General features: G+C 41.1%; 1 protein-coding gene across 1 annotated transcript in view; it reads right to left on the minus strand.

The window, feature by feature from the left end:
• Positions 1–947: 947 nt before the first annotated feature.
• Positions 948–15,196, minus strand: part of sema4d (sema domain, immunoglobulin domain (Ig), transmembrane domain (TM) and short cytoplasmic domain, (semaphorin) 4D) — a 138,973-nt gene continuing 124,724 nt past the window's right edge. The window contains exons 19-21 of the mRNA XM_039759466.1: positions 9,933–10,136; positions 9,500–9,597; positions 948–1,141 (exon numbers count right to left, since the gene is read on the minus strand). Coding sequence (XP_039615400.1) covers positions 1,118–1,141; positions 9,500–9,597; positions 9,933–10,136 — 326 coding nt within the window. The 3' untranslated portion in view covers positions 948–1,117. The remainder of the gene's footprint in view (positions 1,142–9,499; positions 9,598–9,932; positions 10,137–15,196) is intronic.

Consider the following 15,196-nt stretch of genomic DNA (forward strand, 5'->3'; position numbering starts at 1 on the left):
ACTGTTTCTTTATTTCTGAGCTGCTGCCTCCTCTCCTCTCCTTCCTCCCGAAGTAGTGGCTGCTGGCTCCTTTTATAACGCAGGTGCTTGATGTCCTATTTCCGGCAGCACTTCTGTGTGAGGCAGTGGACTCAGCAGAAGCTACAGCACCCCCTGGCAGCGCCCACAGATCCCAATAGGGCTGCACCAAACTCCCAACTCCCATGAAGCCCTGAGGGAGTCCTAGGCACCGCTGCCATCTAGTGTTCCAGGGACCAGGCTTGCTCCCCAGGTCCATACAAGCGAGAGGCGTCTCGGCCGCCCACCACAACAGCAATCTTAGGGTGCTAGGAAGGAACACCACCTGGGCAGAGCACCAGCCCATCGCAGGGTGAACACACAGACCTAACCTGCATGACTTTAAACTGTGAGAGGAAAGCAGAGCACTCAGAGACACGGGGAGAACATACAACGTCTAAACGGGACACAGACCCCGGTCTTCTCTCTCCAAGGCAAGCAGTGCACCAACCGTGCCACCATACTGTGTATGGAAATGATTCATCAGGAACCAAACATTGGCTTTTGCCATCGAATGATACTGGCTGTGGTTTGAAAGTTAAAGAGATCGGGTGGATCGCGAGGTCCTTTTACAAGGACTTAAAATTCTTAGCTGCTCCGCCATCAACCTATGCAGAAATCTCCATGTTATGTAAAATCGTTGGCAGTGTAATTTGATTATTACAGCAGGTTGGACTGCCTCAACATACCCAGGCTGACAGATCTTTTCTATTTTTTATGACCCCTGCCACTTTCTTCAGTTGACTGTTATTATCTGCCCTCGTTCCCTTTCTGTAGCCTTGTATATCAAACTTGCTATTGTAAAATTCTGTCACCTGTTCCTTACTTCGATTTTATTGTCACATTAAAGTTGATTTAATAAAAAAAAAAAAAAGAAGCAGAGACCAAAGTCAAGCGGAGTCGTGATTTTTACTAAAAAGTAAATAAATACGCAAAGTATTAAGAGCAGCAAATGCTACAGCAGAGAACCAGAGCACGTCAGTCACCGACAATGAGCCCCAGCAGTGTCGTGAGTTTGAATCTTGTTACCGCCGCTTTATTCATCTTCTTTTATTATGTTTTACAGATGTTGCTTGCAGTCCTCCTAAAGACACAAAATTGCATTATTAGGCGTCAGCCAATATTTATAATAAATACATCAATCAACTCATAAAAATGGTGGAGCGGCTTCAGCAGCGGACTCAAAGGCACCAGTCCAGACCCTGACTGACTCATGGCGTGATTCTTGGTCAAGTCACTCGACCCGCCTGTGCTCTGCTCTAAAACTGTCAGGTCTATGGCAAACCAAGCTAACATTTGGGTCGATCTGAACGTGAATTTCACACACAGTATCTTAAATTTCAGCTCACACTCGTTTCTAGATTTCTCCAAATCTCCTCATTGACATTTGAAGATTCCACTTTGAGATACGCTACTGGTCAAAAGGTTTAGAACACCTCAGTTTTTATGGAAATGAACACAGTTTAAGGTCTTAATGTTTTGTAAAATCAAGTCATAGAACCGATAAACAATGGTAAGTAAAGAATATAATAAGTCGAGGAATCATTAAGTGTACAAAAGTTTATTTGAATTTCAGATTCATCAAAGCAGCCCCCCTTTTGCCGATATACGGTAACAGCCAAATTAACCCTTTTGATTCAGAATGCCTGTCACTTTGTGCAAGTCAACAGCTCTGAACCTCAGACCATCACACTTCCTCCTCCATGTTTGACAATTGGTGTCGCACACTGAGGAACCATCACATCACCAACTCAACAGGTACAAACACCCACCCTGTGTGACGGATGAACTGAAGATTTCAAATTTTGATTCCTAAGCCCCTAAGATTTTCTCCCAGTCTGCAGTAGTCCACAGCCGGCATTTCAAGGCCCTGTTTTGTATTTTAAGGTATGGCTTTCTTACTGCCACTCGCCCTGTCAGACCTGCAGCACAAAGGCTCCTCTTCACAGTAGAAACTGAGACTTGCTTTTTACCACCTGCACTGTTAAGCTGTGAGGTGCCTGTGATCACCCCCAGCTGGTGACACTCTAAAACTTGTCTCCTGATTGGCTTGTGACTTTGGGTCTGTCAGATCTCGTCCTATCAGAGTTCGTTCCAGTTTCCTGTTGCCTTTGGACTGTGTAGGACACCAGTGTACTCACTGACACTGTGATTTTGTTTTTTTGCAGTATCTTAACATGAAAGGCCTACACGCCTAAGGGTAATAATGTTGTCTAACTGCATTTGTTAACTGCTGTGTTCTTGCCATTTTGCAGTGTAATACTGTCCAAGTAGTACTTCAGATGGTGTAGTAACACAGACTGTTCCAACTCTGCTTTTATGGAAGATAAAAATGTATAGCATAAATAGCATATTAACATAAATAGCCATAAAAGTAATTAACAGCTTCTGAAACATTTGATGTAGCATAAATTAGAATGTCAAGCCAATAAAATATGTCAATCGTTAAAATAAAATATATTGCATTATTATCATATTGCATTATTTTTAAGCTTGAAGTAAAATTACCAATATTGGACAATGAAGGATAGAATAGAAAGAGAATGACACACAGAAACTATCGAGGACAGAAGAAGGGGGAACACGTACACTGTTGTTCGAAGGTTAGGAAGCTGAGGAACGATACCAATGACGTAATACAGACAAATGGTCCCGGTAGGCACGTCAGAAGCCAGCTGGAATAGTGAGTCAACAGAAACAGCAAAAGGCATTGCTACTAAAAAGGTCAAGATGACGTAATGTATGGAAAATAAAAACAGTGTATTCATGTATTAGCATAAATGAATATAGAAATTTATTAGCATTAACCTTAGTGCAGAAATTAATGTAAGTCAGGCATGCTAAGCAAATGATTAAATGAAGGTACATGCCATATTTCTTTTTAATTAAAGCTTAGCTTCAGGCACCAAATAAAAAATAGCTTGAAGGCCAAGGGAAAGGAAATGATAAGAGAATACCCAAAAATGGAAGAAGGGAACACCTTGGTAAATATTTTGTTTGTCTTTACCTGTAAGTCAGATAAAGCAAATGTAGTATTAGTGTTTCGGAAGAAATGCTTTATTTCATTGATGAGAACAGCAATGCTTTCATGTCTTAACTAACCAATGTCCCCAGTCTTTAGGACTGACTCAGGATGAGGGATTTAGAGGTTGGAGCCTCAGAGACAACCTCATAGAAGGCCATAAAACTACCGGTCGTAGCTGGCACGCTCCAGCTAAGCAAATCGTATCCATTACTTGAGGGCAGGTGTGAAAAGGCCATGTGGGCATCCATTGTTCTGAAGTATGGCTGTTTGGGATTGGTTTGGAATCAGAGGCTATTCTGTACTATGACGCCCCATCGGTCTAAGGATTTGGACAGGAATTGTATATAGTTGGTCGCTTTACCCCTCTCTCCTATCTGTCCTCTCTTTTGCTCTCACACTCACACTATGATTATGAAGAGAACTTGGCAGCCATAGTCAGACAAGCATGTGGCCTGTCCTGAACAAAGTGGACTAGAAATGATGACCAGAGCTATTTGAGTAACTACAGGTCTGGGTGCGGCCTGAAGCTACACCTATAGCATTATCAGGTTGTATGGATGCCAATATTCACATGTACTTTTCTTCATTATTTTTATCAACAATACATTATTAAAGTGTGTAACTTAACTCCTGCTTGTCCTTTTACTCTAATTGCCTGAGGTTATAACTGTAGAAGGGAAGGTGGGGAGAAGTTATACAGTACAATACCTTATAAACAGTGCTAGGTCTATGGGATTTGAGGCATTCTGACAAAGTCTACACAATAAATAATACAAAAGGGAAAAGCAGAGTCACAGAGGCCTAAACCAAGACAAAACAAGCAGAAACAAAGTTGCCAAGTAAAGAGGGAAATGAAAACCCAAAGCTGACCTTTACACAGGAAGCAGCAGTTACTGGGCCACAAGTGTTATGACACAGAAATCAAGGTGGGCAGGCAGCAGCACTAATCACTGTGCCACCTTTTCACTCTTAAAGAAATTTTCCCATTTAAATTCTTCATTGAAGAGCTTACTATTTGTCGTGTCTCTTACTTAGCAAAGCAGCTCTGTTTGAGAAGACGACGCTGAGGGGCTTTGCAGCCATTGCATGCTTATTGTTTTTTGATTGGTTGGCTGGCGTTGGCACATCTGGCAGAGCCCAGCACTCAGTAACATTAGACCTTTGAAGAAGCCCAAACACATAATGTTTCTTGCTCGAGAGAAACAAAAGGGGCTTCCAAGGGTATTTATTTTTATTATTTTCCCTTGTTTTATGGGTTTTGTGTTTGCACAAAATTTGTTTCAATAGGAAAATTTATGCAATAGCTAGGAGGCCCTGTGCTTTGTGAGTAGGACCCTCCATATTGTAAGCATCCCACCAGCTTGCACATTCCATAGGCTAAATGCTTAATTGGCCAAAGCGATAATCTAATGACAGATTTAATATTGCACTTTGAGAGGGAAGGCATCAATGGAGACATGGTCAGGCCCTGAAGACCATCCCTGTAGCCATCAGCACAGGACTGTTGTGGGTGAAACTGTGCCGACCCTCAAAGAAGACTTTGTCAGAGTTGGAGAGCAAAACCAAATCCTGCCAAGAGATTATCATCTGCAGGCATCCTGGCATCAGCAAGAGACTGACAGTTGAAGTTGTCCAGCCACCATTCTGTGACCAGATTCAGTCCTTGTTTCTGAATCCTCCAGGCAAGTCGTGCTGCTGGAGCTAACAGGCTTGTGGGACGACCGCTTGGACAAAGCCTTCAAGAGAAAGCTCTCCAGGTACGTGGAACTTGACAGCATATCTGTCAGCGGTCGGGATGGAGAGCTAGGGGTCTCCCACTGGAGGTCGATGGCAGGGGGTTTGCGGCTCATTCTCTGGTCAGAGCCTTTAGTAGTTTGGGCATCAAAGGAGAGATATAAAGGACAGCCATCCGCAGCACCATCAAAGCAGCAGGGAGAGCCTCAAGATGGCTGTGACTCAGGAGTCAGAGTAGCCAGCCGTCTGGACACACGCTGGTGTCACCTGGAGGCAAGTGTATGATGTTGAAAGACCTGAAACACCCAATGATCCCAGGAACACCACTGATGAAGTGTCCACACTGAGGTGTGTATTCATAGGACAGCATGGCACATGGATTGGGCACATGTTCAAATGATGGAGCTCTTCCCTCCACACTGCATGGTGGAGTAGCATTGTGTCCATGTGGAGTCATTGTGATTTTTTTCTTTTGCTATTTGAGCTTAAAGGTAATGTCACTGTGTGCGACTGGCTAAGATGTCTGTGGTGAATGAGCGAGCAAACCACTTGAGGAGATGGGCAAAGTATGAATATATTCTGTGCACATATATAACGGAGGTTAAGTAGCCTACCATTTACAGCCATCCAGTGTTGTTACTTTTTTGGTTATTTTAGGTTGTGAGGCCCAAAAAAACCCACAAATATTTTGTTAAGATTCAGTGAGAAGTCAAACAAAATGATACCTTTTATTAGCTAACTACAAATATTACAATATGCAAACTTTCAAGGGAACTCAGGCCTCTTTTTCAGGCTTTTTAGTTAGCCAATAAAATGTGTCATTTTGCTTGGCTTCTCACTACCTTCATAATGGCTAGCACGGTACAACACCCTAGTGTTAAGATTAATTTAATTTAGAAACAGTGCCATTGCAGAACCGAGAGTTAGCCAACACCGGCACTCCCGCCACGTACATGGTACGTGCTCCTAAAGGAAAAGAGCCTACAATCGCAATGCAGAGGGCTACCTGAAACATCTACAGAGAGGAAATTATTAGGACCACTACAGTTAAACTGGGTAGGATCTCATCTACTCTCAAAACAGCCTCAGTTCTTCATGGCATGGATTCCACAAGATGTTGTACACATTCCTTAAGAGATTCTGGTCCATGCCGACATGATTGCACCGTACGATTTCTGCAGATCCGTCATCTGCACATTCATGCTGTGAATCTCCAGTTCTTCCACATCCCACAGGTGTTTCATTGGAATCAGATCTGGGGCCTCATGTATAAACAGTGCGTACGCACAAAAATCTTGCGTCAGAACGTTTCCACGTTCAAATCGCGATGTATAAAACATGCACATGTCCACGGTAGCTCATACCCTGTCGTACGCAAATTCTGCGCTCAGTTTTGCAGACTGGCGGCACCCAGCGTCAAAGCAGTGCTACTGTTCCTGTGTGGTTACCCTTTATTTCTTAGAACCACATTCATGACTCGGCTTTATTGATAGACAGAAACTATATTGTTTATTAATTTAATGCATCGAATTGTAATTAACCTGTAACAATATAATGGTCCACAGAATGGTCAAACTATTCTAAATACCATAGCTGCTTTAGCGTTGTTACTCTCACTGCACCTTCTCCTTCTTTCAGCTGCTCCCGTTAGGATTTGCCACAGCGGATTATCTTTTTCCATATTACTCTCACTGCACCATTCGGAGTATTTATATCACTGTATCCGAGTGGGGAATCACAGCAGCAGCTGATCGGAAAGAGAAAATATCAGCATCAAGCACACACTGCCTCAGCCATTCACTATTTGAACTGCTCTCAACCAACAAATGTTTCAGAGTCTTTCCTATACGGACCTCGCGGTTCAGAAACAGTTTTATCCCAAGAACTTTAAACACAATCAGTCCATCAAGTGCTCCTTGTAGAACTGTTTGTATTTATAAGTACAATTACCTCATTGTAAACTTGCATTACTGTTATAATAATGTACAACCTGCACCACTTCATAAAGCGCGTATTTACATATGATGACGATATCATTTTTAAGATGAAATGCAGCAAAATATGTTGATTATATTATACAGATAACAGTTTAACTTCATTTAAATAATCTGTTTTGTTAATAATTAAACATGTGAGGACACAGTGCCGCAGCGCTAGCTTGTTCACGGATTGTTCCTACCTCGTGCTGTATTATTGCTGGGCTGGCGCAACACTGGAAGGATAGATGCATAGAATAATTAAATATGTACTATGAAGATATTTCAATGTTCCTTAAAAGTTCTGAAGAATCGCCGTTGTAAGCTTACAGATGGCTTAACGTCTATTACAGAGCTGATTGTGTGGTGATTGGGTATTTGGGGAAAGAAAAGGAAGGAGAGGAATTGGAGGTTAGTATAGAACACGCCATTGTGTTCCCATCTTTAATAACATGCTTTAACTCCTATCATCATGAAAAAGATATCACGTATACATCTCAGTATTTTAAATTATTCAAAGAGCTGTAATATTACGAATGTAATGGACTCCTTGTCCTGTCGGAGAAAGAGAAAGCGCGGAAGCATGTAGTGATTCACACACAGAGCACATAGAAGATCAAATACAAAACAAAGCATTTAACATACTACTAGTAAATTACATGATTTTAAGATGAAGTTTATGATGTTCTACTTCAATGACAGAATAAACTATTTGATTAAAGTGGAAATTTCGAGATTAAAGTTGAAATTTCGTGCTTTTTTTCCCGCACTGTGTGCCTATTTTATGACACTCAGACAGTGGGCTACGACTCACCTTTTCACGGCGACTTTGATATATGTGACTTCTTTTTTATTTCGGGCACTGTGCGACTTTGTGAACTTGAGCTTTCGAGTTTCACCGACATGCTATGTCACTCGATCAACTTCCTTTTGTTGATTATACCACGGTTTATTTGAACAAATAGTACGTTTTTCCTTTGCCTCCACTTGGTATTCGCTGAAATTCTTATCTTTTCCCATTGTCTTTTCACAGAAGGCTGAGCTAAAGGGCGATTTATATTGATTTGCATATTCAAAAGTAAGGAGGTGCGTGCAGGAGCGGCACTTTTTACGCTGACCGGGATTTATGGAGCGGAAGAACATGGAAGTTGGAGTACGCACAGATTCCTGCATCTGGATTTTTCTGTGCGTACGCACAATCCCGCTTTTGTGCTTACACCATGTTATAGTGTGAGTTCTACGCACGGCATTATACGAGGCCCCTGGTGACTGGGAAGACCAGTGAAGGAAACTGAACTCATGTGTCATGTTCCTGAAAGCAACTTGAGGTGACTTTTGTGACACGGTACGTTATCATGCTGGAAGTAGCCATTAGAAGATGGGCGGCCATCAGCAAAAAAACTCCGGTAAACCATGACATTCATTTGTATTAATGGGCCCCAAGTGTGCCAAGAAAACATTCCTCACAGAATTCCACCAGTACCAGCACCAGTCTGAACTGCTAACTCAAGGCAAGTTGGGTGCATGGATTCAAGCTGTTGGCACCAGACTCTGATCCTAACACCCATATGCCTCAGCAGAACTTGAGATTCATCAGACCAGGCCTCATTTTTTTTAGTCTTCAGCTGTCCAGTTTGGGTGAGCCTGTGCTCACTGCAGGCTCATCTTTCTGTTCTTGTCTGACAGGAGTGGAACCCGACGTGATCTCCAGTTGGTGTAATGTACCCACATCAAGGTTCAACATCTTGTGTATTCCGAGATACTTACATACAGAGCGGTTATCAGGATTACCGTAGCCTTTCAGTCAGCTTGGAGCATTCTGGCCATTCTCCTCGGACCTCCATCATCATCAAGGTGTTTCCAACCACAGAACTGCCACTCACTGGCTATTTTTTGTTTATCATACCATTCTGAGTAAACGCTAGAGATGGTTGTGTGTGAAAATCCCAAGAGATCAGCAGTTACAGAAATCATCAAGTCAGCCTATCTGGCACCAACAATCATGTCATGTTCAAAATCAGTGGTCACCAGGCTTTCATTGTAACCCTTTTCTTAATTAGTGACCTAATTAACTTCTTTTGAATTCATTTTAATTGATTTGCTCTTGAAGACTCTGACCTCTTAACTGTTTCTTATTTCTTAATTGGTAGCCAAACAATAATGAGATACAAAATGAGCCAAAACAACTGGTGTCCATCATACAATATCTGAAAATAAAGAAAGGTTAAGGTCTCAGGAATGAGGATCTGCTCAGGTCCACAAAATATTTTACCAGTGCTCTTAGAAAAGAGAAAAATCAATAATTTTGGAAATGTCTGCTATTGTACAATGACAGCAGCAATAAGCCATGGAATTAAAGAATGGGTTTAATTAACGATAAGACTCAGCACCTAATTAAGCAATGGGTTGGAATGAAATTGGTTGGCGTTTGAGGCCCTGACTTAGCTAGCTGGTCTTCTGTTGGCTCACTCACTTCACATTTCATTCTGTTTGGGTGCCAATTAAGGAAAGTAATGAAACAGTTGTATCTGCAGGACTTTGTGCTGAGTCATGATTGGCCGATTAGATAATTGCATGAATAAGCAGGTGTACAGGTGCCCAGCCAGTTTATATTTGCTGATTATTGACAGTAATGCTGCCACATCATTGTATGGGTAAATAAATATTCTTTGGGGAAAAAATGTCACAGTAGATTATTCACTCCTACCCATGCTTTTTCCCAGCTCTGCATCATTTTCTGGTGACTGTCGAGAGCTCCTTTCCACTGGTGGTACTCATTCTCCCAGCTGCTCTCCAAAGCTGCATCTGCAGGGAAACAACTCGGTTATTCAGAATTGTTGTCCTGCACGATGAAACATTACATATGCCTCATGTCCAGACATAGACATGTTTTTTACTTGACTCTTGATTTCTGCATTTCGATTCCAAAGCATTCACACCTTATAATAGCAAACAAACATTAACCAATGAATGAATGTGCATGGAGCTCACACAATCTCAAATCAACAGATCAGCTCTGATCCTAAATAAAGATCCTGTTACAAAGTGAGCCGAGTACTCCATCCAAACATAAGACGACTCAGATGATGCCAGCCACTTACTGTAAGCTTACACAGTTTCAGCCCAGTGGTCCCATTTACCTCTGAGGTGGATGCTGACTTTTGAGGTAGCATTGCCTGCACTTGACGTGGCTGAGCAGTTGTACTCAGAGTCCGATGTCACGGTGTCCTTTATCCAGCTCAGCATCTGTACTGCTCCACCAGGCCACCGATATTTTTGCTCTGTTACCGTGCTTTCTAATTTTTGTCCATTCTTCTCCCACTTAATGGAAAGATCACTTGGGCCTTCAAAAAAAAAAAAAAAAAAACCCGCAGAAATCAGAACATCTCAGTTACTTTTGATTCAGATACACTTTGTTGATTCTTTTTCCTTCTAACCACTTAGATGATGAGAAAGTTTTTTGGTCGTCACTTCAAGAATGAGCTCCTGCTCTTCGTGGATGGATGAGTGGCTTTTGTCACACGAAATAAAGGCAAGCTGGTAAAGCTCACCTTGAATATCTGCCGACTGATGGACAAATCACCTGTTTTTCTAGGCTTTTAGTGGCACAGCATGACTGCAGATTTAACAGGGTTGCAGAAATCCCTTTGGTCAGCCCAGTACTTCATCTGATTGCAAAAGTGTAAGTGGGAGTTGAACTGACAACTCTGCAGAGGCTCCCTCAGACAAAAAAGCACCCAGATGGACATTCATTTAGGCTTCTGACTGCACGCTGAACCTGTTCGGATGTGATGGATGAAATAACACGTCTGTTTCTGTAACTGATGAAATAACACGTCTGTTTCTGTAACTGGACATCATCTTGATCCAGTCATGTGAGGATACACTTTCCTTCAAAAGGTGACCACACTTCTCTAGTCTCACTCTCTGAATCCTAAAAGCTGCTGATCTGCTCTCTCTGTAGGGAAGCAAAAAACAGAAAACACACTCTCTTGTGGGATGCTAAAGGCTGACAATGCAAAATTTCTTTACTCTCCATAGTGCCTTGGAACTGGACACCACAAATTAGCTCCAAGATCTACTCTGACAAGCCAGGCTCTGTGTCAGTGGATGAGCTCAGTCTGAGAAGCAGCCATTACTTCAAAAAGGGCACTTCAGCATTTACACTGTTGTGCCACAAAGAGCAGAGGGCAAAGTGAAGAGCCGAACAGCAAGCTGAGAAAGACAGCATCACACCACACCATGGACAAAGGACAATGCAGCAAAGAGAAAGAGTGAACTCCAACACAAGAAAAGTCCTCCACTTGAACCCGGAGCATCAGACACCATCATCCTTAAAGACTTGGTATCGTCAAATTGTTTATCTGTACCATGATAAATGAGAGCTGTAAACAGACTCTTCTGTGTTATATGTTTATCTGTCTCGTCCGTCTTGTGTCCTGCCTTCTAAATTGACATATTTATACAGTTCTAATATTTCTATAATCCTTGTTTTTTAAACAATAAATTGTACTGCTTGGTTTATTAAAACGAGTGAACTTCAGTTACCATTAGTTACTCAATGGACACTGCCTCCTATAGGGAAAGGTAAGGAAAAACACAGTGGGAGCCTTGCTAAATTATGTAATAAACTAGCTGTGCCACCCATCTAAAATGGGTTGAAATCTAAATATTCAACCTAGACCTCAACATTAATGTTTCTCGTGCACCATCTTTTGAAATTTACTTTGAAATGCACGTAGTAATAAAATGCACTGCATTTGTCAGTCCAACGGATGGTGCACCACAAACATTTGTAGGAGTGCATTTTATTACTAGAAATGTTTGCAGTCCACCATCTGCGATTGTGTTTTGTAATTCATGTAGCAATAAAGTGTATCACATTTGTCATTCCAACAGATGGTGCCTCACAAACATTTTTAGTAATAAAATGCATTCATACAAATGTTTGATGACAGGGACATAGAAACCAGATGAACACACAGACAGATACTAATCCTTTTATTAAGGTTGGATTACTGGCATTGCTAAAGGCAAAACTTATTATTTAAATGAGTGATCAATTTATCTTTTCCTACACTAAATGGTGACAATGGTGATATGTTTCATCATGTTTTCCAATTACTCAGCTGGTGGTCTAATAGTTAGAATTACCACTTCTCAGCACTGGGCTCCTAGCAAGGCGCTAAAATGCAGGGGTCTCTAACTCCGGTCTTGGTGTGCTACTGTGGCAGATTTTTATTCTATTTCCTTAATTAGTGATCAGTTATTGCTGTTAATTGATTTCTTTTCCCTTCACGTCAATTGTGTTTTTTTTCAAAAGACGCAGTCATCCAATTTCCTTATTTTTTTTACTTAAATGGGAGCCAAACAGACATGAGATGTGAAGTGAGCCAACAGATGACCTGCTAATTCCACCCAATATCTTAATTAGAAGCTGATTCTTCTTGTTAATTAAACCCGTTATTTAATTCCATTGACTGCTGGTGCTCTCATTCTGCCACCGCAGACATTTCCAGAGCTGTTTATCTTCTTTTTTTTTTTTTTGGGCACCTTCAAAATGTTTTGTGGACCTGTAAATCAACATTACTGTGACCATCACCTTTCTTTATTTGCAGATACTGTAGGGTGGGCTCAGGTTGCTGGTCTTTTGTTGGCTCATATTCTCTCTCATTATTATTTGGTTGCTATTTAGGGGAAAATGAAACAGAGTTATAAATAGCAAGTCAGTTAAAATTAAATACACTAATTAGCAGCAAAATCTGGTCACTAATTAAGGAAAGTGTTAGAATGAAAACTTGCAGCCATAGTAGCTCTCCAGGAACAGAGTTGGAGACCCTGGGTAAGATTTTTCCTCAAGAGTCGTCTTTAAGGGACTCTGTGTGTTATACCACCACAGAATCACCAAAACTGCTGATCTCGAATCCTTTTAATTTCCTTCCTTATTTTATTGGTAGATATAGGAAAGCAACATGGTTTGGAGATAATAAACAGAGAACGAGAAACTTGCAAAGAAATTTGACCAGGTCCATGCAGTTTAAGATAACGTGAAGCATTAATTTATGTCAAAATACGCAATATAGGAGTTATTAAACTAGTTAATACTACTAATCGTAAAATAATAGCATCGTAGGACGGCAGAAAAAAAAAAAAAAAGATTTCAGGATGAAGATATAGCTTCCTGGGAACAGGGTGGGTAAAAAGATATTAACATGGAAAATGGAAAACATTAATGACTAAGACAGCTAAAGACCTCCTGTATAATGACTTGCATAGAATTTACACTAAAACATGGAGTACGGACCAAAGGGGAAATGTGCGTACGCACAAAGAAATCCAGATGCATAAATCTGTGCCTACGCCAAGTTCCAAACACTTCCCAATGAACGTGAAGTTTAACGCATATGGATGCGCCTACAGCCCCACCCCGACTCCTCACAGAATTTTGAATAATTTAATATGCAAATCAATATAAATATTGCCTTCCGTTCAGTGTTTGGTTAAAAAACAACGTAAAAGGCATGTAAAAAAAAGAAGCATTTCAGCGAATGCGAAGTCGAGGCAAGGAAAAACGTACTATTTGTTGGCTTAAGCAGTGGTATAAGCAACAAAAGTGTGGTGAAGACGCCTGAAAGTTGCATCACGCCCAAAAGAAAAAAAAGAAGTGGTCAGATATCATGGTCGACATGAAAAGGCAATCACAGCCCACCCCCTCTGTTTATGACAATATTACAAAAACTGACACCCGTGCGATGCTCAGACAGTGATGATGCTGCTGTTCCGAGTACGTCTTTGGGTGCTGGCTGAGCACACACCTCTGCCTCGAAAACCACTGGGAGGCCATCTGGCTGTGTGCTGACGGATGCTATTTAGGAGTTACAAAATGAAATAGTGGATGCTGTAAGAGATGTGGCCAATGAACTAAAGAATATAAGGAATGTACTATGTGATATTGACCACAAATTAAATTAATTGGTTAAAAAATAAATGCTGTATCTGATTACCTGTTTTTACATTCAGCTAATGATATTCAAAGTTGTAATGCTATGAGATTTGGCTGATCATTTGGTGGCTCATCATACCACATCTCTTCAGCTATGGGCAAGCCACGATTATGTGGAACATTATGTAGCACGCTTGCACACTGCAACACATGTTCTGTGCATTATAGAGCAGCACATGAATAGAGTGAAAATGCTTTCTATTTACATAAGCAAATTAATCCTCTGAAGGTGCCTTTACAGTGTAGAGTCAGCCCCACAACGGATCGATTCTCCAAGTTTAGGTTTTATACATCTCAAAGTGGGCGTGGAAACAGGTGTATGCACCATTTATACATGAGGCCCCTGGACGTGGTACAAGAAATGGTTCACATAAACTGCAATGTCCTCTCAAAAACTAAGACAACACGATATGAGGGAGTGTATTCTGTGTTAAGGTTTACTGGTGTAAAAGCAGGAAGGGTGAATGATTCAGTAGCAGTCACCAGGACAAAAAGGTCACCAAGTTGGAAGCTGCTAGCTCCCAGGATCAGGTCAAGGTGTGTGCTCCATAAGAAAATTCTGACATCGGTCAGAAATATATGTGCCTCAGCTTTCTCCAGATGTTTCTGGAAAATATGATGAACAAAGGCAGAAAGGTGATAGGAAGGATTGAGATCTAATTTAAAGAACCAGGAACTACTTCATACAATCCTTTTTTTAAATGTTCTTTTGTTCTTGTGTTTAGGGTTTTCTACAAGTTTTCTTCACCATATGACGTCACTATGGGTTTGCTAGGGTTGACGTGCACCCCGCAACATCACTGAACTTGACTGTATAAAGGTCACTTAGTAAATCGTCTGAATTTATGGAGTCAAAATTAATTGCTGATGGCGTGATTCTTAATGAGCATTCCACGCAAACGACTTTAGATTTGTTTATGTGGATTTTGATTTTTGGGTGTTGTTTTGGCTTGGGTGAAAGATCTATTTGTCTTCCAAGTACTGAATTTGCTATGAAATTGATTGTCTTTATCTTAGGGTCCTTTCTAATTAAGTCACTGTCACTCATCAAGACAGTACACTAGTTAGCATGAGGCAATGGAACGACCGAAAGGTATTGAGGACAGAAAGACAGGGACAACAACAGGGAATGTTTCATAGAACTCTATTAAAAAAAACAGAAGATCGACGGCTCTCGTTTTCCTAATAAACATATTAGTCAGATCTCCTGCAGCTCTTGAGGCCAAAATGCAGAAAGTGTCATTGACTACATAATCAATACCACATAACTGAGTTATGCAGTGAAGGACATAAAGGTGATATAAGGTGCTGAACTCGCCAAAGATCATATGTTACTCATTACTGACAGATCATTTAGAACAGAATGGTGGCAGAATATAAAGAGATATGAAAAGGTTAGGA

The sequence above is a fragment of the Polypterus senegalus genome, chromosome 7, assembly GCF_016835505.1.
Source record: "Polypterus senegalus isolate Bchr_013 chromosome 7, ASM1683550v1, whole genome shotgun sequence".
Lineage (NCBI taxonomy): Eukaryota > Metazoa > Chordata > Cladistia > Polypteriformes > Polypteridae > Polypterus > Polypterus senegalus.